Source organism: Aspergillus aculeatus (genome assembly GCF_001890905.1).
Source record: "Aspergillus aculeatus ATCC 16872 unplaced genomic scaffold ASPACscaffold_11, whole genome shotgun sequence".
NCBI lineage: Eukaryota > Fungi > Ascomycota > Eurotiomycetes > Eurotiales > Aspergillaceae > Aspergillus > Aspergillus aculeatus.
In genome coordinates this window covers 422,816-444,153 of record NW_017962986.1, presented here as the reverse complement: position 1 = coordinate 444,153, position 21,338 = coordinate 422,816, and the positions used below count along the sequence as shown (strand labels likewise).

The 21,338-nt window shown below is 53.7% G+C and overlaps 7 protein-coding genes across 7 annotated transcripts; 3 read left to right on the top strand and 4 right to left on the bottom strand.

The window, feature by feature from the left end:
* Positions 1–399: 399 nt before the first annotated feature.
* ASPACDRAFT_53251 (uncharacterized protein) lies at positions 400–1,547 on the top strand (the record flags this gene model as incomplete). Its single annotated transcript, XM_020202721.1, has 2 exons — positions 400–577; positions 667–1,547. The coding sequence occupies 2 exons, from the start codon at positions 400–402 to the stop codon at positions 1,545–1,547; spliced, it is 1,059 nt and encodes a 352-aa protein (XP_020054650.1).
* Positions 1,548–1,588: 41 nt separating this feature from the next.
* ASPACDRAFT_61833 (uncharacterized protein) lies at positions 1,589–3,718 on the bottom strand (the record flags this gene model as incomplete). Its single annotated transcript, XM_020203709.1, has 1 exon — positions 1,589–3,718. The coding sequence occupies one exon, from the start codon at positions 3,716–3,718 to the stop codon at positions 1,589–1,591; it is 2,130 nt and encodes a 709-aa protein (XP_020054649.1).
* A 175-nt stretch (positions 3,719–3,893) lies between these two features.
* ASPACDRAFT_1857619 (uncharacterized protein) lies at positions 3,894–5,958 on the bottom strand (the record flags this gene model as incomplete). Its single annotated transcript, XM_020197561.1, has 4 exons — positions 3,894–4,205; positions 4,260–4,346; positions 5,514–5,734; positions 5,803–5,958. 4 exons carry the CDS (start codon positions 5,956–5,958, stop codon positions 4,112–4,114), a joined length of 558 nt encoding a protein of 185 aa, XP_020054648.1. The 3' UTR covers positions 3,894–4,111.
* A 547-nt stretch (positions 5,959–6,505) lies between these two features.
* ASPACDRAFT_44814 (uncharacterized protein) lies at positions 6,506–7,152 on the bottom strand (the record flags this gene model as incomplete). Its single annotated transcript, XM_020201490.1, has 2 exons — positions 6,506–6,553; positions 6,625–7,152. 2 exons carry the CDS (start codon positions 7,150–7,152, stop codon positions 6,506–6,508), a joined length of 576 nt encoding a protein of 191 aa, XP_020054647.1.
* A 1,111-nt stretch (positions 7,153–8,263) lies between these two features.
* ASPACDRAFT_53250 (phytanoyl-CoA dioxygenase family protein) lies at positions 8,264–9,311 on the bottom strand (the record flags this gene model as incomplete). Its single annotated transcript, XM_020202720.1, has 3 exons — positions 8,264–8,615; positions 8,677–9,052; positions 9,107–9,311. The coding sequence occupies 3 exons, from the start codon at positions 9,309–9,311 to the stop codon at positions 8,264–8,266; spliced, it is 933 nt and encodes a 310-aa protein (XP_020054646.1).
* Positions 9,312–10,478: 1,167 nt separating this feature from the next.
* ASPACDRAFT_53249 (uncharacterized protein) lies at positions 10,479–12,701 on the top strand (the record flags this gene model as incomplete). Its single annotated transcript, XM_020202719.1, has 7 exons — positions 10,479–10,524; positions 10,674–10,827; positions 10,898–10,946; positions 11,055–11,363; positions 11,408–11,832; positions 11,895–12,292; positions 12,337–12,701. The coding sequence occupies 7 exons, from the start codon at positions 10,479–10,481 to the stop codon at positions 12,699–12,701; spliced, it is 1,746 nt and encodes a 581-aa protein (XP_020054645.1).
* A 5,502-nt stretch (positions 12,702–18,203) lies between these two features.
* Positions 18,204–20,744, top strand: ASPACDRAFT_61829 (uncharacterized protein; the record flags this gene model as incomplete). The annotated part of the gene is made up of 3 exons (XM_020203708.1): positions 18,204–19,175; positions 19,357–19,472; positions 19,532–20,744. 3 exons carry the CDS (start codon positions 18,204–18,206, stop codon positions 20,742–20,744), a joined length of 2,301 nt encoding a protein of 766 aa, XP_020054644.1.
* Positions 20,745–21,338: the final 594 nt, after the last annotated feature.

Sequence of the window (21,338 nt, the reverse complement as noted above, 5' to 3'; positions counted from 1 at the left end):
CAGATAGTAGTCCCATCTCGGTGTATATGGCTGGGTTCACGTGACTCAGGATGAGCGTGGCTGACCATGTAATCTTCCTCCTTGTCGTGAAGAAGTCGGTCGCTGATTGTGCTGGCATCAACAAACGACAGATCTTGATCATATCTGATCGTGGACGCTTAGGTAGTTACCAACGCGGTGGTCATCTCAGCAATGGCCAGTGTTTACTCCGGAGACAGCGGTGGAGTTAGCGGCGGAGATAAGATCTCCGACAGGGAACTGAGACTCAATATCCACCGCAATCGCCGGCTGCCTCTATGTCTTATATCAAACAGTGCGATAAGGCCCCTTGAAGAAGGCTGAGCCCGTGCTCCAGAATAGATTCACCACCAACCAAGCGTCCCCCATTATACACCGACAATGGCGACTCCGGACAAATTGCCGACTCGTCCGCTGGGCAGACACGGGCCTCTGCTTCCGCGCATCGGCTTGGGGCTGATGGGCGCCAGCGGCGTGTACGATATGCCGCTGGATGAGGACAAGATGCTGAGATTGCTGGACGAGGCATACGCCAAGGGCGAGACGTTTTGGGATACCGGTATGTGGTTCAAGATACGTGCCGTAGCACAGAGCTCGAGGAGGGTGAAATGGAGTGTAACGGAATGAAGTTGCTGACGAACAAATCAGCCGATAAATACGGGGCGTCCGAAGAGATCCTCGGGAAATGGTTCGCGGCGAACCCGGACAAGCGCCGGAATGTCTTCCTGGCCACCAAATTCGGGATTCGCCCCTCCTCCGAGTCGCCGCACGGATACAAGATGGACTCGACGCCCGAGTACTGTCGTCAGTCGCTGGAACGATCGCTGAAACGCCTGGGCCTCCCCTATGTGGACCTGTACTATGTTCATCGCTTGGATAAAATCACCCCCATCGAGAAGACAATGGATGCGCTGGTGCAATTGAAGCAGGAGGGGAAGATCAGGTTCATCGGGCTGAGCGAGTGCAGTGCCGAGTCGTTGCGCCGGGCGCATGCCGTGCACCCCGTCACCTGTGTGCAGGTGGAGTACAGTCTGTTCTGCCTGGCCATTGAGTCGCCCGAGATCCGACTGCTAGAGACCGCACGGAAGTTGGGGGTGGGCATCGTGGCCTACAGCCCGCTCGGAAATGGGCTGTTGGGCGGCAAGCTGCGTTCCCGCCTGGATGTCAGTCGGCCTGGCGACTCACGGGGAGTCTTGCCGTGGCTGCATGAGAAGAACATCGTCAAGAACCTGACGGTTGTGGACAGAATCGCCGACATTGCCCAACAGAAGGGTGTCACTACTGCGCAGCTGGCCCTGGCCTGGATCTTCGCGCAAGGCGACGACATTTTTGCGATTCCGGGAACCACGAAACCCGAGCGCTTGGAAGAGAACTTGAGAAGCGTCTCAATACCTGTGTCTGGGGATGAGGACCGCTCACTTCGGCTATTGGCTAAAGAGGTTGCTGGGATTCGGTTTCAAACGCTCACAGGATATGACTTTGCGGATACCCCGCTTTTGGAGCCCTCGCCGTCTGCAAAGAAAGACTAGAGTACATAAGAGACCAATCAGTCTGTATTGGTATATAAGGATTAATTGAGGTGTGATACGGATCGCTGTCCAGCGTAAGATTCCGGTAGCACGAAATTGCTGTCCCGTGACCCGATCCAGGCGTTGAAGAAATCCATCTCTGAGTAGGTCTGGTGATCCTGTGTCTGGCTGGCAGTAGAGAAAAGAGCATTGTCGTTCATTCCACCACCGGTGAAGCCCATATTGTTGACTGGAAAAAACATGGAGGTTGGATCTGCGCCAGCCACCATCGGAACCTCAGCAGCAAGTCTGGTCGCCCGACGCAGGATGCAGAAAGATCCAAAGTAAGGGATCTCTAATTTCAGGCTGCACTCCGCAGCCTCAGGGACCTCGTTGGCTCGCAACACGTAAAACTCTGCACCGTCCGCCGCCTCCTCCTCGATCACTCGCAGTTTCCGCACGATGTCGATCGTCGAACTTGTCAGGTGGTTCCGTGTACAGAGCTGCTCCAGGATATCGATGACGTTGTCGACAGTTCTCAAATCCAAGGGCCGTTGGTGCTCAAGTGCATTTGCACGACCTAGATTATGTCCATCGATATGGATGATCAAGAGAGCCGTTGCTGCAACGAAGGCCTTGTTGTCCAACCCATGATAGGACATCATCGGGTGCTCATCTCGGAAGGCCAGGCATCGCGTCAGCACTTCCCGGCTAGCGGAGAGGATGGCGAGCTTTTTGTACCCATGGTCCCCGGCCGACAGGACAGATATCACGCTGTCAGCCTCTCTGGAGCGTCCCAGATGTTGAACAAGATATGGCTGATAGAGCAGGATGAGAAGGTAATGGTGGTGCATTTGGGTGATGATCTGAGCAATGGCACCCATTTTCTCCGCCTCGGTCACCTGGTTCTCCAGCACCGGCGGATCCCACCACGCGACCGGCAAATATCGGATCGCTTTCCTCAATTCGTAGTCGATGTCGTCGGTCTCTTTGTAATCATCGAATCCAGCATCTTCCCGTTGTCCGATCGAGGCAAAGCGAGGCAGCATGCGCATGTTCCGATCGGCGATTCGGCCCGCCAGAACAACGTGCATGCGCTCCAGTCTGTCGAATGGCGAGAGCTTCGCCATGAAATGCTCGTCTGCAAAACTGTTGTCCGACAGCGAAAGAGGTAGACCGAGGATGAGCGACAAGAACCGATCGCAATACACCAGTCGGAAGAAGAGAGCCTGCGTTTTCTGGTTCGCTTGCTGGAGCCGCTGGGGGTAGCCCAGCATCTGCGCCACGCTGAGGGCCCGACGGAAGATGAGCCACGCCGATCGCATGGTTCCTGTGTTGATGTGATAGCGAGCCTCGAGCATGAGAGTGTCCAGCCCCTCCAGTGAGCAGACGAGCTCGTTGTCGGACGTGACATGGCGACTAGCGACCGTGAGATAGCGCTGGGCAGCGGCTCCCGGTGATTCTCTCAGTTGGAGCTGGACCTCGCGGGAGGATGTCAGACTGAGTTGCTGCAGTCCTAGAGCAAGTTGTACCAGCTTACGGGCCAGGTCGACCGGTGGGGTGGTTGATGATGGCAGTTCTAGCGCCGCATCGGGCTTCGCTGCTTCGATTGGCGCCGGTGGGCGACTTACCCAGGGCGACTGCACAAGGGTAAATGGAAAATAGAAGAATTTACCCTTGGTTAGAATCATGGAAGCAGTGGAGGCAGGAGGAATATATGAGAGGAGAAAGCTGCCCAGTGACCGCGTGGATGTGTGCCAATCGCCATTTGGGTTGATGACAGCAAGGGAAGCGGCTTCTGCATCGAGCCCGTGCTGGCTCAACAGGGGGGGCTTGTCCCTGGACATCCTCGCTGCAGCGGGTCGAGCGGATGAGATTGTTGGAGGGGCATTCTTTCGCTGACGCAGTAGATGGTCCACGAGCGATTCTATGTGCTGGATACGATCCTCGACCTGCTCATAGTTGTTGCCGCTGCTGGATGGATCGGCAAAGGCTTGGCTAATGCATTGCAGCCCTCGGCTGTCGCAATACACACAGCTGAGGTTGCTGGCGGGCTCGAAGATACATCGTCTCTTTCGATGCTTACATTCCCAGCAGGAGAAGGTCCCCTTTCGAATTTTGCGTCTTTTATGGTTCGTATCATATAGAGTTGAGGATGATAGTGACGATGATGACGATGGGGTGGAAGACATGATAGTGTGTCACAGTGGGTGGTTTCAGCGGGTCTTACCCCGGGGAGGAGGAGGAGACAGAACAAGCGGTTGGGTGGAGTTGGAAAGAAAAAAGGAGAGAGCGAGCTTGGACTTAAGGCTAGATACGTGTGTAGGGAGATAAAAAAGCGATAAAACACGCTAACATACGCTAACTCTCAAAACCCGGTCACGCTTTTCTCCTCCCCGTCGACCGTAAATAGTTCGGTGCATATATACTGTACCTAGGAACTAGAAATCACATATCACACAAATCACAAACCACAAAATCACATCAATTTCATTCATTACATTAGATGGGGCTTGCTCCATTACCACTAGAAACAATTGGCCTCCTATCCGACGGGCGCACCGTGATCTGTGCAATGACAACCCTCACATCTCAAAGTCCAAGATCTCGATGTTCAGACCCGGAGGCACATTCACCTGCCGGAGACCATCCACATCTACATCATCCGGCGCAGAGACCCTGAGAATCGTCAGTTTCACCTCGGCGTTACTACCCCCACCTGGTTAGACTTACGACATGAAGTGGATGGGTGGGCTGGTCAGCGTGGACTCGAACTCATCCGGGATTTGCAGGTCCTTGGCTTTGTAGATCTCTCGAATACTAAGGGACGACCGCTCAGATCAGCACCTCACGAACTAATAAACACTTACTACCTCATTGGTGCTTGATGGCTGGCTTGGTCTTACTTTTTCGCCAGCTTGGACCCTTCCCCATAATACTCATGGGCCAACTCATTATCATAGCGAACGTCGAAAGTCTACTTTCGATAAAAGGTAAAAGGTAAAAGGTAAGTAGAGAGCAAATTCGAATCCGGAGGCAGCCGGCACTAACCAAGTCTTTCATTTTGGTGGTGGTGGTGGTGGTGTTGGTGGTGGTGGGGTGTTGTTGCTCTAATTTCGAGCGAACTGGTAAGCTGTAACTGAGTTGATTCCTCATTGCTAACGCTGGAAGAACTTTTGGGCCACATTCCCCTTTTAATACTTCCATTACTTCGGGTGGTTATTTAATCACTTAGGTCTCACAAACACTAAATCCACGACATGAGGTCATCGAGGCTTCACCAGCATGTGGATAGAGTTGGGAAGTGGTTGATCCAAATGTTCCAGACGGCTCGGTAGCCATCGATCAAGCTGCAGGTGGCGGATCGGTCACTTACCAGGGTCTGTTTGCAGATCGAGGGTCTGACTATGATTTCATTGACCCAGACCTCATTTCAATCCGTGTTTATCTCTCCGATCACTACGCAGTAGAGACTGTATGAGATAGAGTGTGGATACTTACTGATACTTTTACACGCCATGCGAGATTAGAGTTGCGATACCGTAACTTACACCGTACTGTACGTATTGTGTACTAAGGATCACGTGATTGGATTGAGTCGACCTGCGTTCGAAGCCGGGCTGCCACACTTCCATTTGGTTAATATAATCATTCAAACCGGCATCATCTTTGATAACCTATGGGGAGGTCTTCGTTTACTCTCGATCCAGTCTTTTTAGACGACAGCATTACAGAAGATTAAGCGGGGCGTTCCAATGTTCAATCATTTCCTTTTCCATCATCTCCATCATTCCCGCAGCTTATACCATGTATTCCTGTAGTCTCAAACCGCCCTCAGCAAGGCGACTTCCCCAGCCCCGGCACAACCCCATGCACCTTGAAATACCTCCAATCTTGCACGCACACAAAGGACAACAATCCAACCACCCCACTGTACCTTCATATCAGTAACCCCACCACCATCGCAAGAAGATACTGTAGACTCACCACAATCCCAGCGCCAGCACGGCCACCACCCCACCCAGCGCCTTACTACTCGTACTATGCGCCCCATTCGCGCCCATGATGCTGATAATGAACAAAGCAAACCAGAAGATCGTGTCGATGATGTCCAGGATCATGTTGGCGCGGGGGCTGGCCCATCGTTTGAAGCGCTCGTGGTAGGTGGTGAGGACTTGATAGACTAGGAAGATGGCTGCTTTTAGGCACTGCGTGAATCTGTTGTTAGAATTGATACGGGTGGGATTAGGCATGGGTGCGGGTAGAGGGAGCGCACTACTGCGATGCCCCAGGTATTAGTCCGGGTTGGCGGGGTGCCTTTGTCGGCGACTCGGGCGATGGTTAAGATGAAGGTCAGGGTGATTAGAAAGCCGGTTATTATGTGCAGGCGTAGCTTGAGGCGCGGGTGGTTGTCGAGGGCAAGGTTGATCATGGCTCTCGGGTATGCTGTTTTTAAGGTGAGGGGAGGTATAAGTAGTGAGTTTGGTATAAATGTGTAGTGATGAAATTAGAATGCTTGATCGAGAATGGCACGCTTTATATACATGGACCATCATCTGTGTTTGATACTACGATCACAAATTTTTCTCTCTCTGAATGTCAAACCCAATAGGCAGACATTAATAGGAACAGAAATCTGCATTCACGTCCGCGGTTTCGTGCATGCAATGGTGGTATTGTTGACTTCGTATCGCTTGCCCAAACCGGACATGCGTACGAGTATCGCAACAGAAATCCTTGGCACTTGCCAGCGGCTTTTCTGGAGTACAATTCAGCCCAAGTGAGGTTTTTGTGTCAATCACGATTGGCTGCCACATACAAAACAACCAGTCGAGGCTCCACTAACGTTGGTCCGCAATCAGAGATTGCCTCAGAGACACAATCTCGAGCGTAGGCTGGCTGGATGCGCAGTCTGTCAAGTACAGTACAAGCCGAGAGCGACTTCACCCGCAATTGACACCAATGCCGACAGCCAGCGACTAGAAGAACAGATAATCATGCTGCTGGACCAGATTGACCGAGCACGTCTATACTGTCTATGAGAGCCTGCGACAGATCACCTACAGATGCACAACACGCAGACAAGAACAGCACTTACATACTCCATCCAATGCAAATTTCGAGACCGGTCCACCTGTCGCGACCTCTCCTCCCACACCTTGCCCAGGACCTCGGTCATAGCGACATGTTGAGACCCCGTCATCCGCTTGATCTCACCAATGCACATCTCCACAAACCGCTGCTGGTGCGGCACGGACGTTTCGGCGCCCGCGATAAACAGCGGGAACAAGAGCCGCTTGAACCAGGGCGATGCTGTGGGGATGCTGGCGGCTGCGTCGAAAATCCCCACAACTGACGCTGGAATCATAGGGTCCTCGCATGAAATCCGCCAAGTGTCGGGGAAGCGTAAGACGCGGATGATATGCGTGTGGCGGTGCGCTTCAGCGTGGGCCTTTTGTTCAGCACCTAGTGCAGCTCTCTTCTCGTTATCGGCGTCCCAAGTACGAAAGAATTGTTCCGCGGCCGCCAGGATGTGCTCAAAATCGGATAAGGATAGCGTTTCAGCCAAGTATTGTTTACCGAGTTGATGACCCCGCTGATGCGGTAGAAGAGCTCGCCGGGGCATCCGATCGTTTCGCAAAGGCTGATGTGGTCGAACTCTCGGATGCGCTGATGTGTGCCGCTATCGTAGGCCAGTTTCTCGGCCCCGCTGAATCCTCGGAGTAGATCTAGCCTTCCGTTGAGCTTACTTTAGTATTTGCCCATGAGTCACAATACACCGGGGGTGAAACCTACCATAGCATTGCCATCGGCTGTTGGGAGATTTTGCGGCAGATGTAGGCGGTGCCGGTTAGATGCACCCCATGTGACGAAATTCCCGACTCACAGATCTAATTTCCATAAAGATACTTTCCAGCGACAGAGGGTAAATGTTTACTCATGTCGTAGAGACAAGGAGGAGTACTGTGGCGAGAAGGAATTGACCTCTTCCGTGTTGAGCCCGTACAATTCCTCTCTGATCAGCAGGGAGGCAAGTGACTGCATCCCAGCGAGTTAGTGCTCGATCATCGCGGCAGCATTTCTTTTGCTCGTCGACCTCTGAGTTACTGAGGTGTGTTAGTGGCATGATTCGAGCGCTAAGACTGCATAGAGCGTCCCAAGATCTTGGTGTGCGAGGGGAAGGATGTACGCTCGGTATGGATTCGTGGCCTTGTTTTGATTGCCAGGGCGCTGCAGACCCTCGTCTCGACTGATCGCACGTCACATTAGCGACTGAAAGTGGCCAAAGATTAGCCTTCCATACAGTAACATCTACCATCAATTGAAGCCATCGCCAGATTCGGGGCCAGTGGGAGGCATTGCCCAGTTGGGAAGTATGCGCCGCATGCCCGACATTCCCCTAGTTTGATATCTAAGCGCCGTCACGGAGGTGAACAGGACAGCGCATTTCCCTTTAGGTCCAGCTGCATACGTACTTTTGTTGCTGCAAGCCGCATCTCTAACGATAGATCAAATTGTTGGATCCGGAAAATTATGATGCGACCGCGGGAATGGAAGCTGGGTGTGCATAAGACTGACTCTAAGCTTGGCTTGGTATGATCACCTTAGCGAGAAACCTAGTTTCCTTGCTAGGAGGGCTTAGTAACCACAAACTGACTTGAAAACACTCCTTGCATGGTCACCCTCACCACCGTCGCTATCATGTATATACATTCTCCACAAGTCCTAGACCCTGACTAGAAATCCGTCGGTCGCTCATCTTCCTTCAACTCCGGACGTAAGTGGTAAATCGGATCCAGCTGCTCGACCCAGCCACACGCCGGCTCACTCATCGTATACCCCATGTATTCCTGGACCTCCCGATCATAGCTGCGGGCGACATCGGCCGGCACGGCCAGGAACTGATTCTCCTCCTGACGCAGGTAACCCCGAATGATGAAGGTGGCGAACATCAAGCGTTTCTCCTCCTGGGTGATATTTGCGCCTCCGCCGTGATACGCGGAGGCAAGCATGATGAACCCATCGCCCTTCTCCATGTCGGCGTAGATACACTGCTCCACTTTTGGGGGAGTCGTCCGGTCGGAACCCCTGATGAGTTAGGGTTGTCAATGTTTGGACCCGGGCGCGAGCAGGATTCGAGAATGCATACCATAGATGGCTCCTCGGGATGAACGCCGTGCCCCCATTCTCCTTGGTGACGCGGCAGCCGGCCACGAACAGTCCGACGGAGGCCTCGCGCTCGGCGTCGCGGACATCGTCCCATTGCCCAATCTCCTGGTGCCAGCGATGGCTGATGTAGTCGTCCCGGTGCAGGGGCTGGGCCGTGCCGCCAGGACCGATGCGCATCGCCACGCAGGAATGCACGTAGGGCTTGGACACGGAGAGTTTCTTCTCATCACCCCACCAGTACCATCGGCGGGAGGTGAGGAAGTGGTCGCAGACGGCGCGGAAGAGTGGGTTCATGAGCTGGGTCTTGGTGTAGGTCGGGCTTCTGGCGATAAGGGATGGAGCCCGTTGGGTTTGTGCTGGTGGTGGTGTCAGTACCGTTTATCCTTTTCGTCGTAGTTGCCAGCGCTTGCCTGGAAAGAATGAACCGTTCCATTCGACATCCTCGTCCAGTCGCGATTTGACTTCCTCATGGGCTTGGTCGACGTCACTTTCCGGAATGAGGTTCTTGATAAAAACCCCACCGTCTCGTTTGAGCAAATACACGATCTCTTCGAGTGGTGTGTCTTTGGACACTTTTTGGACCTCGTCACCGTACTTGGGGGGATTGAAGGACATGGTAAAGATCAATAGGGGTGTCGGTTGCAATTGTCAAAATGATGATCATCCAACTCGAGCCATGACTATCACTTCATATAAATGGGTGTACCGTACGTAGTGGCGTGTAGTGCACAGTAGGAGCGACCAGCTCCCGATAGGCGCCGCCAAGGTTTTGGGGGAGTTGGTGATAGCTTAGACACCACCGGAAGGGGATCTGGACTCCCTGGCGACCACGGATTCACTGTCCAAGCGAGTGGCCTCGTTTCCCAAATTGGGGAACCCGCCAATGGGCTTGTCCCCAATAGGAAATGCTTTCAACTGCTAACAGACCTCTTATCAAGGCTATCACCTCACTGGATGGGTCGATCTGAGGTCGTGTCGCATCGTGCGGGGTTGGGGGTAAGAAGAGGATGGTCAAGCCTGTTCCTGGATACTGTGCGAGTATCTCAGTTGGGAAATAGAAGGACATCACTGGGTCAATGGCGACAATTGATGCAGGCAATCTAATTGTCTGGTCTGTGTCACTCATTATCACGGTAAATCCCCGCCTAACCCCTTCTTTCAACATTATGACACATCACTTTACTAGGTTCAATTGTGGGGTCAATTGTTATATTCGGGGAGGTCACATCGGTGCCTCAGGATAGCAGAGCCATTCCCACCACTGGAGACGATGAGCCAGGAGCTCAGATCACAGTCAATGGAAAGTTCTATGATCAGAGTCTCATCCGTTGGGCTTTTGGCTTCAATCGCGAAGGATATCCATCTCAAGTTCAGGATATTATTCTTGATGGGACTGACGTCACGGTGAAGCCTGCCCGGAGTATGTGTGATTTAAGGCTTTTTGACTTCGAATAAGGGTCTCTTTTGCAAATGTGCTTTGCGGAAAAATCAGGAATCAATCTTTCCTCAATCAGTATTGCCTCCTTAGCATTAGCGACATATTGTATAAACTACTGGGGCCGAGCACGCCTCAGTCGGGGGTTATTTGCTGGAAACTCCCGAGTGGGCAATCATCCCAATCTCCTAACACTCACCTACGCCCTTACCCCGATCGCAGAAGCTACAAGTTGAAGCATGAGACTCATTGGATGGCTGGCTATGTGATTCGCTGACGTAAGTTAATCCAAATCAAGAATCGGCCAGCGTACCTTGATTCAAGGGTGTGTCCCAGTCATCCATACCATGTATAATGCGGCTTCAATTGTGCAACCGGAGAAAATCAGATTTGGTATATAACGTCTAGCAAAAGCTTAGGGAACTTTAGAATGGTGCAAGATTTATTTGATACTCTCTCCTTATCCTACTACTTACGCCCCTTCACTGCCTACTTCCCGCATCGCCATGTCTCACCCTCTCGACCCCCTCGCCCCGAATGAGCACAAATCTTACGAGCTCATCATAAGACTACTCCCATTCGTTCTAAGGTCATTGACCTTCTGGAGCCCTTTAAAGCTTCACTCCTGGCATACCTGAACGCTCGCAGGCGAGGCTCACTAGCGCCTCCGCGGAGAGCCTACATCTACTATCATCAGTAAGGGAATGCCACGCTGTGCAAGGCCAAAGTCAACGTAACCAATAGCACTGTAGAAGAAGACCGCCAGTATTCTGAAGTCCAAGGCCTGCAATGAGAATCCGCTGGTTCTTGCTGAGGTGAAGAAGCTTAAACTACCCGAGAGGTGAGCAGCGCTCTCTGGCCAAATCATCCCACTCCCCCCCCCAACACACAAGATATTACACATAAACTCTGACTACCGCAAGGCATCGGTGGTCAACGACCCGTGGCTGTACGGGACCGACAGACCTGATGTAACCCGTCGTCTCTACCAGTGCTACATGTACGCTGTCCTCGATGATGATCAAGAAGCGAACCACTACTCCCTCCCCATGGCGTTTGCGCCTATCTTCGACGCCCATACCGTCGAACTAGTAGAGATCGAAAGGCTGCCACGAGGAGCGGGGGCAGAGCTCGATCAGGAGACGGTTCCCTGGGACGCCGTGAAGCCAGTCGAGTACAGCGAGCGCCTCCTAGGCAAGCCCTATTTCCGCCGAGATCTGAAGCCGCGCCATGTCGACCAACCGAAGGGCCCGTCATTCCGCATCGCGGACGCCAGATCACCTGGCAGAAATTATCGTTCCACCTGGGATGGACAGTGCGCGAGGGACCCGTGCTCCACAACGTCTTCTACGACGGTCGGTCGCTCTTCCATCGGGTCTTTAGGAGCGAGATGACCGTCCCATACGGAGACTCGCGGGCCCCGTACCGTCACAAGCAGGCATTCGACCTGGGCGACATGGGTTTCAGCCTGACCTCCAACACCCTGACCCTGGGCTGCGACTGTCTCAGCCACATCGCCTATTTCGACGGAATCCGCGCGACGGGGACCGGCAAGCCCGTCGAGATGAAGAACGTGATCTGCATGCACGAGGTGGACGAGGGGATCGGCGGGAAGCACATCAATGTGCGCAACGGCCAGGCGTCGACGGTGCGCACCCGCACCCTCGTCCTCCAGTGCACGGCCACCGTGATGAACTACGAGTACATTCTCACCTTCGTGCTGGACCAAGCCGCCAACCTGCATGTGGAGGTCAAAGCGACAGGCACATGTCCACCATGCCCATTGCGCGCCACACCTTTTCGCCCTGGGGCACCGCCGTGGCCTCCGGTGTCCTGGCCGTCAACCATCAACATCTGCTCAACCTCCGGATTGATCCCGCTCTCGACGGCACCGGCAACACGATCGTCTACGACGACGTTCTCCCCGTCCGCGACGACTCCACCGTCGAAGACCCGCAAGGCTGTGCGTTCCGCCGGACCACCACAGCTATCACGCAGCCCGGAGGCTACGAGCTCAATCCCGCCGCCTCCCAAACGTGCCGCATCATCAACCCCAGCCGGACCAACGCCATCATTGGAGAACCAGTGGGGTACCGGCTGCACGCGTCCCCGTGCCAGGGGCTCATCATGGGGCCAGAGACCTTCAACTTCCGCCGGGACGGTTCACAACCAAGCCAATCTGGGTCACGGACTACCGCGACGAAGAACTCCACGCGGTCGGGGAGTTCACCAACCAGAGCATGAACGACACCGGGCTGGGGGGTATGGAGTCAACGCCAGCAGTCCGTGGAGAACGGGAATATCGTGCTCTGGCACATATTTGGCACCACGCACATCACTCGTCCGGAAGATGTGTGTGCTGTCCTTGGTCTACCTTTATTTTCGGATCGCTAACTGTGGCCCCAGACTTTCCGGTCATGCCAGTCGAGAAGATGGTGGTCTCGCTCAAACCGACGAGCTTCTTCGAGTTGATTCCATCCAACGATGTTCCGCGCTCGAGTCAGAGCCTGAGTCGGTCCACGGAGCACCACAAAGTGGCACCCGTGCCTTGTGAGAAGTGTGCTCTGTAGGTACGGTGTAGATGGAACGGCTCGGGTCAATTGCCGAACATCATAAGTCGACTCCACCCTGAAGACAGGCCGGCTTTGAACCTCACACGATCATGCTGTGTGATGGAACGCTTTTCATGAAACAGAATCCCAGGGGGGGAGGGGGGAGCACGAAAGCCTGTCTGGTTCATTGTCTTGACGGCCTCCTAACTGAGCGAACATGCTGACTAGCTAGAGTGAGACATCAATGCGAAGAGAGATTCAGCAAAGATTTGAAATGTATAAGGTCAGCCGATGCGATGGTTGAGTGGAGTAGATCCACCCCCTTTCTGCAGTAGGAGTTGTAGCTGCCATGTGGGTTGTAAGAGAGCTACTAGTAGTGTATACCACATACCACGTGGAAAAAGGCAACAGCAACGAACCTCATCCGCACACACTGCCTTACCTAGTACCGTTGCACTGAGCACGCCATTCAACAGCGAATCAGGCCCCGGAATCACCTGTGGGTTGCACAGTGTAACCACCAAGGTTGGTTCATTTGGTTGTCTTGCGCAAACAAGGAAACGCTGTCGGGCGATGTGGGCGTTTGGTTCATTCCCCTATGTACAATTGTGGATAGCAAATCCTCGTCTCAGATGTTCTCATTTCCACCTTCCAAGACCTTACACACGGACGAATGGAGATTTCTGAGACAGGACGAAACCAGCCACCTTCTGCGCCGGGGTCCACACGTCTCCCTATTATTCATCGAGCGATGGAGTATAGACCGCCACCCTGACGCCGGAAGCATGCTGCACAAGCGAAATCCCGCAGTCAATCCCAACAACGTCTAACTAGATCCGGATAGCACAGCGAACCCGAATAGATTACTGTCATTTCCTGATGGATTTGCCAAGCACATAGGCGCTGAGCCCTATGCTATGCAAGGTCAGTCCTTGCCTCTGGGACGGACTCCGTTCTTTCCCTGCAGGATGACTGATCCGGCTCAGCGTCCCAGAATCCTGCCTCTCCTGCAGTAGACCAGTCAGACTTGCGGCAGAAAAAGTACGGTACGTTGGATTGAGTTGACCACCAGTCCTTGCCGCTTCAGCCGCACTTGGCAGAGGCTCTTAAGGACAGCTGTGCTTCAGGAGATGCACGTTTGCCGAGGGGCTTGGAACGTTGCTTGGTTTGAAGAAAGCAGCCTTGCGTGCCTTGGCCTTGAGAGTGAAGCAAGAGGTGCAGTTGAGGGTTGATGCGTCCTAAAATTGAATCTGCTCTCGCCTCCGCCGGGGTAAATCTGTCGAATTCCACGTGGCCTTTGCCTTTGGGAATTGGACCAATTTGCCTCGTGGTAATCGGGAGGGCCACTATGAGTCGAACGCAGGATAGATCGACTGAATGCTGCTTAGTCAGAGCCTGCAATGCGACGACAAGGCCGTAGAATGTAAAATGTGACTGCGCGGCGTGCTTACACTTACTCTGATAATCTGCGGATAGGCTATGTTCAACGGGAGAACGGAGGACTAAGTCACAGCAGAGAAAGCAAAAGGATCCTCCATCGGAGTCGGACCGAATCCAACTCAGCACCCACCCCTCCTCCCTCCTGGGTTTAGGGCTTCGTTGCCGAGAGAATTAGCGCGCAATCCAGAGCTTAGGGTGACCGCCCGCTAGCCTTGGGTTACATACCAAGACATCTTAGTCCTGATGCCAGGTCTCGAGTGGAGGCAGACAGCACCTATGCTGACAAACCTACGACCGAGCAATCAGTCCTCTTGACTATTGAGTGAAGCATGGGCTGTGGCCTCGTGCACATGGCTCCTGGAACTGCACCGGACGCAACAGTCGTGAAGACTCGATAAGATCCGTGAAACGGCTTGGCATACCCCGGGGATTAGTCGCTCTGCCCTGCTGTTGGTCAACAATTGGGTGACACACACGCGTGGGTGGTTGGCCTTACGGAATTCTGCATCCCTTACTGAGACTCTTTCCTTTCTGTTTGGCGGGAATGGACCAGGCTGTTGTTCAATACCAATGAATTGGGATATATCAACGACAGGGGGTCGATTGTGAAACAACGGGGAAGAAGCAGTTGCTGATTATACGTATCTCGTTAGGCAGGATGGAAGGAAGGCCATCCATGCATGCGTGCTGCATAGGTGAGACCAAGACACTTTTTTTTTTGTTTTCTCTTCCCCGGGGTGAAGAGGGTAAGGCTACTACGCTAAGCAAGTACATGGAAATGGGATAGAAAAAGAAATCCCACTAATCGCGTGACCGCGTGGTCTCATCTGGACAAATGGCAGGCTTATGTTTGAGTATTAGTACTCCGGACCCTGCTGGGAAATGCTCCGCCCCCCAAGGTTATCTAGACCCGATCAGCCCTAGTCTACGCGAGGTGATCCTCCGGAGATCATTAGTAGGGAAGCCCTCATGGGCTAGGTAGTATCCAGTCAGTAATGCCAGCCTGACAGAGATGTTACCAAGCAGAGACACTAGCCACTGGTAGCTAGTGCTTGCATCCTGAGCAATTGGCTGTCTTGAGTGCTGAAGCTACCTACCTAGTACTCACTCCTTAGCTTGAATCATGCATCTGATAGACCGTTACAATACAATACAGCGGGAGGACTTGGAAAACCACTCCCGTCAAATGAGGTCCGAGCGGGGTGTCCGCACTGCCTCTTCCAATTCGCACTATCGCCTCAATGGATTTCGGGTGGACGGAAAGATTGACAGATTACGGATCGTATACAGTAGTATGAGTTAAGTTACCTAGCACCTACCTCCAGCCTAGTGGCCGTGACGTTGAAGCAAGGAGTCGACACCTCAACTACGCGCTCGTATATGCATATCTAAGGAATTTTTAGCTTGCTGACTGCATCCCCCGGCCTAGGACCCTCTGCGGAATGTGGCATGATGCAAAACCTTAGAATTGAGAATTCAGTACGCGTACTGTACTCCAACTACTCAATACTCCGTACGGTACCGATCATCGACGGGCCAGATGCCCTGCCCCCAAACCACGTGGTAAGATGACGATCAAGCAGTAGATTGAAGGGTGAAGAGAGCTGCAGAAAAAGCAACTAAAGCACTAACTACACCATATCTATTGGTGGGTGGTCGGGCTGTACCGCTAGCTTCATTCTTCGATGATCCTGGATCTCAGCATAAAGCGAAACACCGTATTGATGCACTGTAGTTTTGGACATGGCTTCGGCTGAATTGACTCGGGTTGCTGAATGTGTTGAATGAGGGGGACTTCACGGAAATTTGAGCTTTCTTTACATGATAAATGAGTAATGGCTAGTACACCTAGCTAGTGATCCTCATTTCTAGGTATATCATCCTTTGTGGGTCGGGATTTGGAGCCGGCTCTCTCGCTTGGGAATTACATTCAGGCTGTATCGATCGTCCAGATAATACCTAGGGCTCGACGATTCTGATATATGAGCAAGTTGTACCGTGAGAACTGCGACTGAATGTTCTGTAGGGATTCGCTAGCTTATACCATGTGAGGAACATGAGTCAGGGTAAGATCCAGGTATACTAGCTACAGGTCTCCGGATTCGACTGCGGATAACTCTGAGGGAATCAAATCCAAGACGTGTCCGCACTTTCCACAGGCCTGGGGTGGGAGAGTGTGTTCCGCAGAAAAGACATCTGCTCAAGCATCTCTCCGTAAACAAGCATTATTAATAGGCTTTTACCCCTTTGAATTCCATTTAAGCACTTGTGTTGGTGGGAAAGCTATCTCTCCCTCGATATTAATCCAGACTTTCCGTGCAATTTGGCGTGGCTGGACGGGGGACGTCCGGCCATCCTTCCAATCCTGTCCGACGGCCTAGATAGAGTACAAGATCACTTACTACTCCTGTATATAGATCACGTGCTAACCTAGACCGAAGACCGATGAAAAAAGAAGGATCTAGGGGCAGGCAGAAGAATTGGCTTGCAGAAATGTAGCGGACAAAGTAGCGAATCAAAGCAGAGGGCAGAAAGTCCGGCCTAGGTAATAACCTAGTATAAGACTCAGTGCTTACGCGCTTCCCGATAAAGTAAATACTCAACACACTCTAAAGTTCCGGAGCACACAAGACTAGCTGAGCAGTTATGTTAGCAAGGTGGCCATGAGATAGTCAATTGGTTGTCAGTTATGATCTCAATTCACTTGGAATAAGGTTCTGCGACTCTACTCCGGGAATTCTTTAGGGCATCTTGTATACAGCAGAGGCAGATCACTAGTAGACGGCTTGTTGGCGAAGCAGTAGTGCACGGTCCCCATCCCAAGTGGGAAAAAAAAAGAAAAAAAAAAGAAACAATACAGTAGTACGTACTGTAAATGTAACCCTAGATGAAATAGCTCCATCTTGGCGCATCTTTCGTCGCGTGGGAAGCCTCACACTAGAATCAACAAACAACGTGGGCTGACGTGCTTTCTGGCTAGATCCTGCAGGAGGACACAACTCGACTAGTCTCTTTATCAGCCTCCTGGAATCCCTCTTGGTATATCGGTGACTAGTAAGTTTTCAGGTAGACTCAGATGACAAATGGTTTTGATCCTATTGTTTCTTATTTTCCTTTTTCACTTTTTTTCCCGTGCTTCTTCAACCACGCGGAGTGAGATAAGGTCTTCGGCGCCACCGCCCCCACTAACAGTCGCGGGGTCAAACAAGGCCTCCATAATGCTCGTATGGGTGTTGATGCTGGTCGAGGCTAGGCGGAAGGATCATGGGGGCGAAATTTGTAACCCAACATTATTGTGTGTCTTGTCTCTCTCCGTTGTCTCTGCGAGAGGTGTGTGTGATGTGATTGCCATGATTCAGGATCGCCGAAACTGCGCCGAGAACGTCGAGAAGCACCTCCAGCGAGAGACCTGCCTACCTGGTACCAACTCAAACCTAAACTGCAATGTGGCGATACATGGCCAGGCTGAAGATTACCAGATTGATACACTTCTCACCCTTTCGATCCAATGGCGGTAGCCGCAACCACAGCAGAGAAGCTAGGAAATGCTGACGGCTTCGAAGGATCAACTTGGAGGATCGCTTGAATTCAATCGAGGCAGACTACAGGGGAATCTATAGGACAGGGATACTGCCGTGGCTATCTCTCTCCGCATCTCTGGCCTATTTCTTCTCTCCGGCGGCCCAGCTCCACCTCTCGATGGAGCACAGAAGCTTGGATCTACGAATATCATCAGTATGAAGACTACAGAGACCAGGTACATCGCATGTTCGCATTGCTCCAAGGCCAAGGCACGATGCGATCGCAAGGTAGGTGCGCTGTGCAGTCGCTGCGTGGCTTCTTTGCATCATTGACTGACCAAGAGTATGTGTATCACAGGTGCCTTGCACACGATGCGTCAGTAAGCAGCTGGTCTGCCAACCGCGCTCTGCCCGGCGAGCCATGCAACGCCCGGCCGAACTCCAATTACGAAGGCTACGGCCAGACGACGTCCCACGGGGAGAAGAGCAGCAGAGTGCCCTGGAAACAACGAAACAGAACCCAGTAGGGCCTGATAGCACAGCAATAGTAGGGTCCGACATGGAGACCGGCAGTCCGGACGGCTTGTTACGCCTTCAAGCAGCCAGTGTCCCTTACCCCAGCACCGAGGAGACGACGCACTTGTCTACCGAGTGGCTACAGCAGATTACTCCAGAGTCATCGTTACATATGCCCTTGGCCATGGTCCTGGATCAGGACGCCCCGCATCAGTCCACACCCGACCTCGACCTCATCAGCGAGCTCATCAGCTATTCCACAAGCGATGTCCTGTGGGAATCATACCTGGAGCCCATGACCGTCCCTCCCCTGAGTCACTCTCCGCGCAAATCCTCCAGTTGCGGGCGCAACATCCCCCTTGTCTCTCTATGCCCAGGGCAGCCACGGCATTGGGGGGAAGATTGGAGCGGCCAGATGCGCCTCAGCCTGCAGCAATTCGAGCAGACGCTCAATTCCCGAGAGCCGTGGAATACCAGCAGCACTGAGTCCAGTGCCTCCTCGATCGCCACACCCCCGGCCGTAGACCCTATTACGGACACCACGCGCGATAACCTCCTGGTGGTGACTCAACTACTACTGATGCAGACCCGCAACATCCACTCGCGGGAACATAGCAGCCACGGCCGAAGACTCAGTCCACTCAACCTCACCATCGTGACCCTACCTCCAGCCAAGGCGCTAGATGACCTACTACGAGCCCAGGTCTCCTGCTTCGAGCAGTATTTTGGCCTGTCGAGCGAGGAGCTGCAAGACCCAAACACGCTCATGCATGATCTTCCGCACGACGTCAAGGCAGCTGGCATACTACTTCTGCTGATGATCGCGATCGGGGCCACAGCTTCCCCGGCCCCAGAACTGCATATCTTCGCGACCGGCTTGGCGGAGACGTGTCGCACTGCATTGTCCGATATGATGGAAGGAGACGTGGCCAGCACGAGGCCGGATATCGTGTCTCATTGCGCTCTTTTGCTGCTTTATCTGGGGATGTGGTCTGGTGAACGATGGCTCATGCGGGTGAGTCCGACGTTACGTCGCATTATCTCTGTCTTTTTATTTCCCCCTGTCACCTGCTAATCTTTCATTCAACTGGCTACAGACATCTTGCGCTCACCGGCAAATGTACACTCAGGCAAGTGTTTCTTATCTTCGTCTATTACCCCAGGCCGAATGGAAATACTAACCGGCAGCAATATAGTTACTACACCGAAAACCTCCTTCTCTTGACAACGGCGACACTCCTAGCCTTCTTAGCAGCAGTCTAGGCCTCAACCAACAATGGGCGCAATGGAAGGAGGAGGAGATGAACTCGCGGTGAGTGACTGAAACTTTCTGCTTGCCCTCATCGAGTTCCCACTGACTTTATCAACCAGGCTCACGTACGCGTGGGTCGTAACAGATCAAGAATGGAGCCTGTTCTACGACACTCCACTCAGCTTCTCCGTGGACACGCTGACCGAGTCACTACCCGCCGACGACCGACTGTGGAAGGCGGGCTCCGAGAGTGACTGGGCACGTCTCGCGCCCGAGGTCTTCGCGACGCAACCCCCGATCTGCCTGCGCGACCTGTATACCTGCTTCATGAACGGCGAGCTGCGCCCCGGGCGAGGCACGCGGCTGCCCCTGCATTATCTGCGCCTGCTGCTCGTCCCTTTGCATGGGATGGTCTGTCACCTGCGCCAGTGGCTGCAGTCCTTCCCTAACTGCCCGGTGCGCTGGCGCAAAAGCACCCAGGGGCTGTCTAACCCGGCCATCCACGCCCAGCTCGACCAGGTGCAGGCCCTGCTGCCCGAATGGTTCAACCTGGCCGTGCACTCGGCCAACACCAACTCGCCCGCCGGCCTGGCCATGCTGGTCATGTACCACCTGATCGCGCTGAACGCGATGGCGAGCTTCCCCAGCATCGAGGCCGCGCTGCTGCGGGGGCCCCCCGCGCGCCCGGAGGCCCCCAACCCACGGGGATCGGGCCCGTGCCCGCTGGGCGCCTGCCCGGCGACCATCGCCCATGACAGCGAGGAGGAGGCGCTCGTCCACTGCGGCCAGATCCTGCGCCTGGTGCGCCTGATGCCCCCGGCGGACCAGCCGCTCTGGTGGTCCGCCGTGGTGTACCGCGTCGCCCTGATCACCATGTTCCTGTCGATGAAGCGCCACCCGCACGACTGGCTGCCGGCGCTCATGCTGGGCCCCGTCGAGGCCGCCAGCCTCGCCTCCTCCTCGACCACCAGCAGCTCCAGCGGCGCTAGCTCCAGCAGCATCATCTCCATGATGAGCAGCTCCGCCTCCGCCTCCGTCAGCGACCGCGGCGCCACCGTGCCCCCGCAGCTCCGGTCCGTCGTTCTGAACGACGTCCCGGCCGACCACCCCGCCCTGCTGAACTTCATCAAGTACAAGGAGGGGGAGCCCGTCCTCGCCGATCGCGACGGCCAGCTGGTGGAGTTGCGCCGCCCCCGCGAGGTCCTGCGGCTGTACATCGACCTCGCCGACGTGCAGTACCGGCCTGTGCTCCGGGCCACGCGGTTCCAAGCTAGCGTCAAGGATTCTTTGGAGCAATTGGCTGACCTGTGGGGGTATTTATCTCCGGCCTGACGGGCAATTAGGGTAATAAGGGTTGGGGTTGAGTCCCTGGGGGTGGCGGGGGTAAGAACAAGGTGCGAGGGGAGGTTGTCTTCTTCGAAGTAGATACCATAGAAAACGAGACAGAAAGTCCCGAGCTATTCTTTAGAAAAGAAGCATCAGGCTAATGGATAGAGCATATTCGTGTTTGCTGGTTAGAGCTCAGCCGGGTGGTGTTTTAGCGGTGCTTGACAGTTCCTTGCATTTCGTGTTTTCCTATCAACCAGAATCAACGATCATTTCTTAGACAACCAGTGTCATATTTTGGGGAGGAGGTATCTTAGTAAAACTGAATTGTGCCAGGGCACATGATGACCATTGCCTAGAAAGCCTTGGATGAAGAAGAGAACGCCTTGGAATTCCAGAGCTTCGCATTCAACCTGCAGCTAATCCGAGTGCCTCGAGTGCCTCGGGCATCCGCTAGGCAGACAATGGTTATCATGTGATACGATCCGAATCTTCCAAGGAAGTTGGGAATCGACGGCTGCGAGCATGATTTGACATCCGCGCGTGTAGAGGGGTCTAAGTGTGATGATGCATGTCTTACGAAGCCATATACGAAAACGC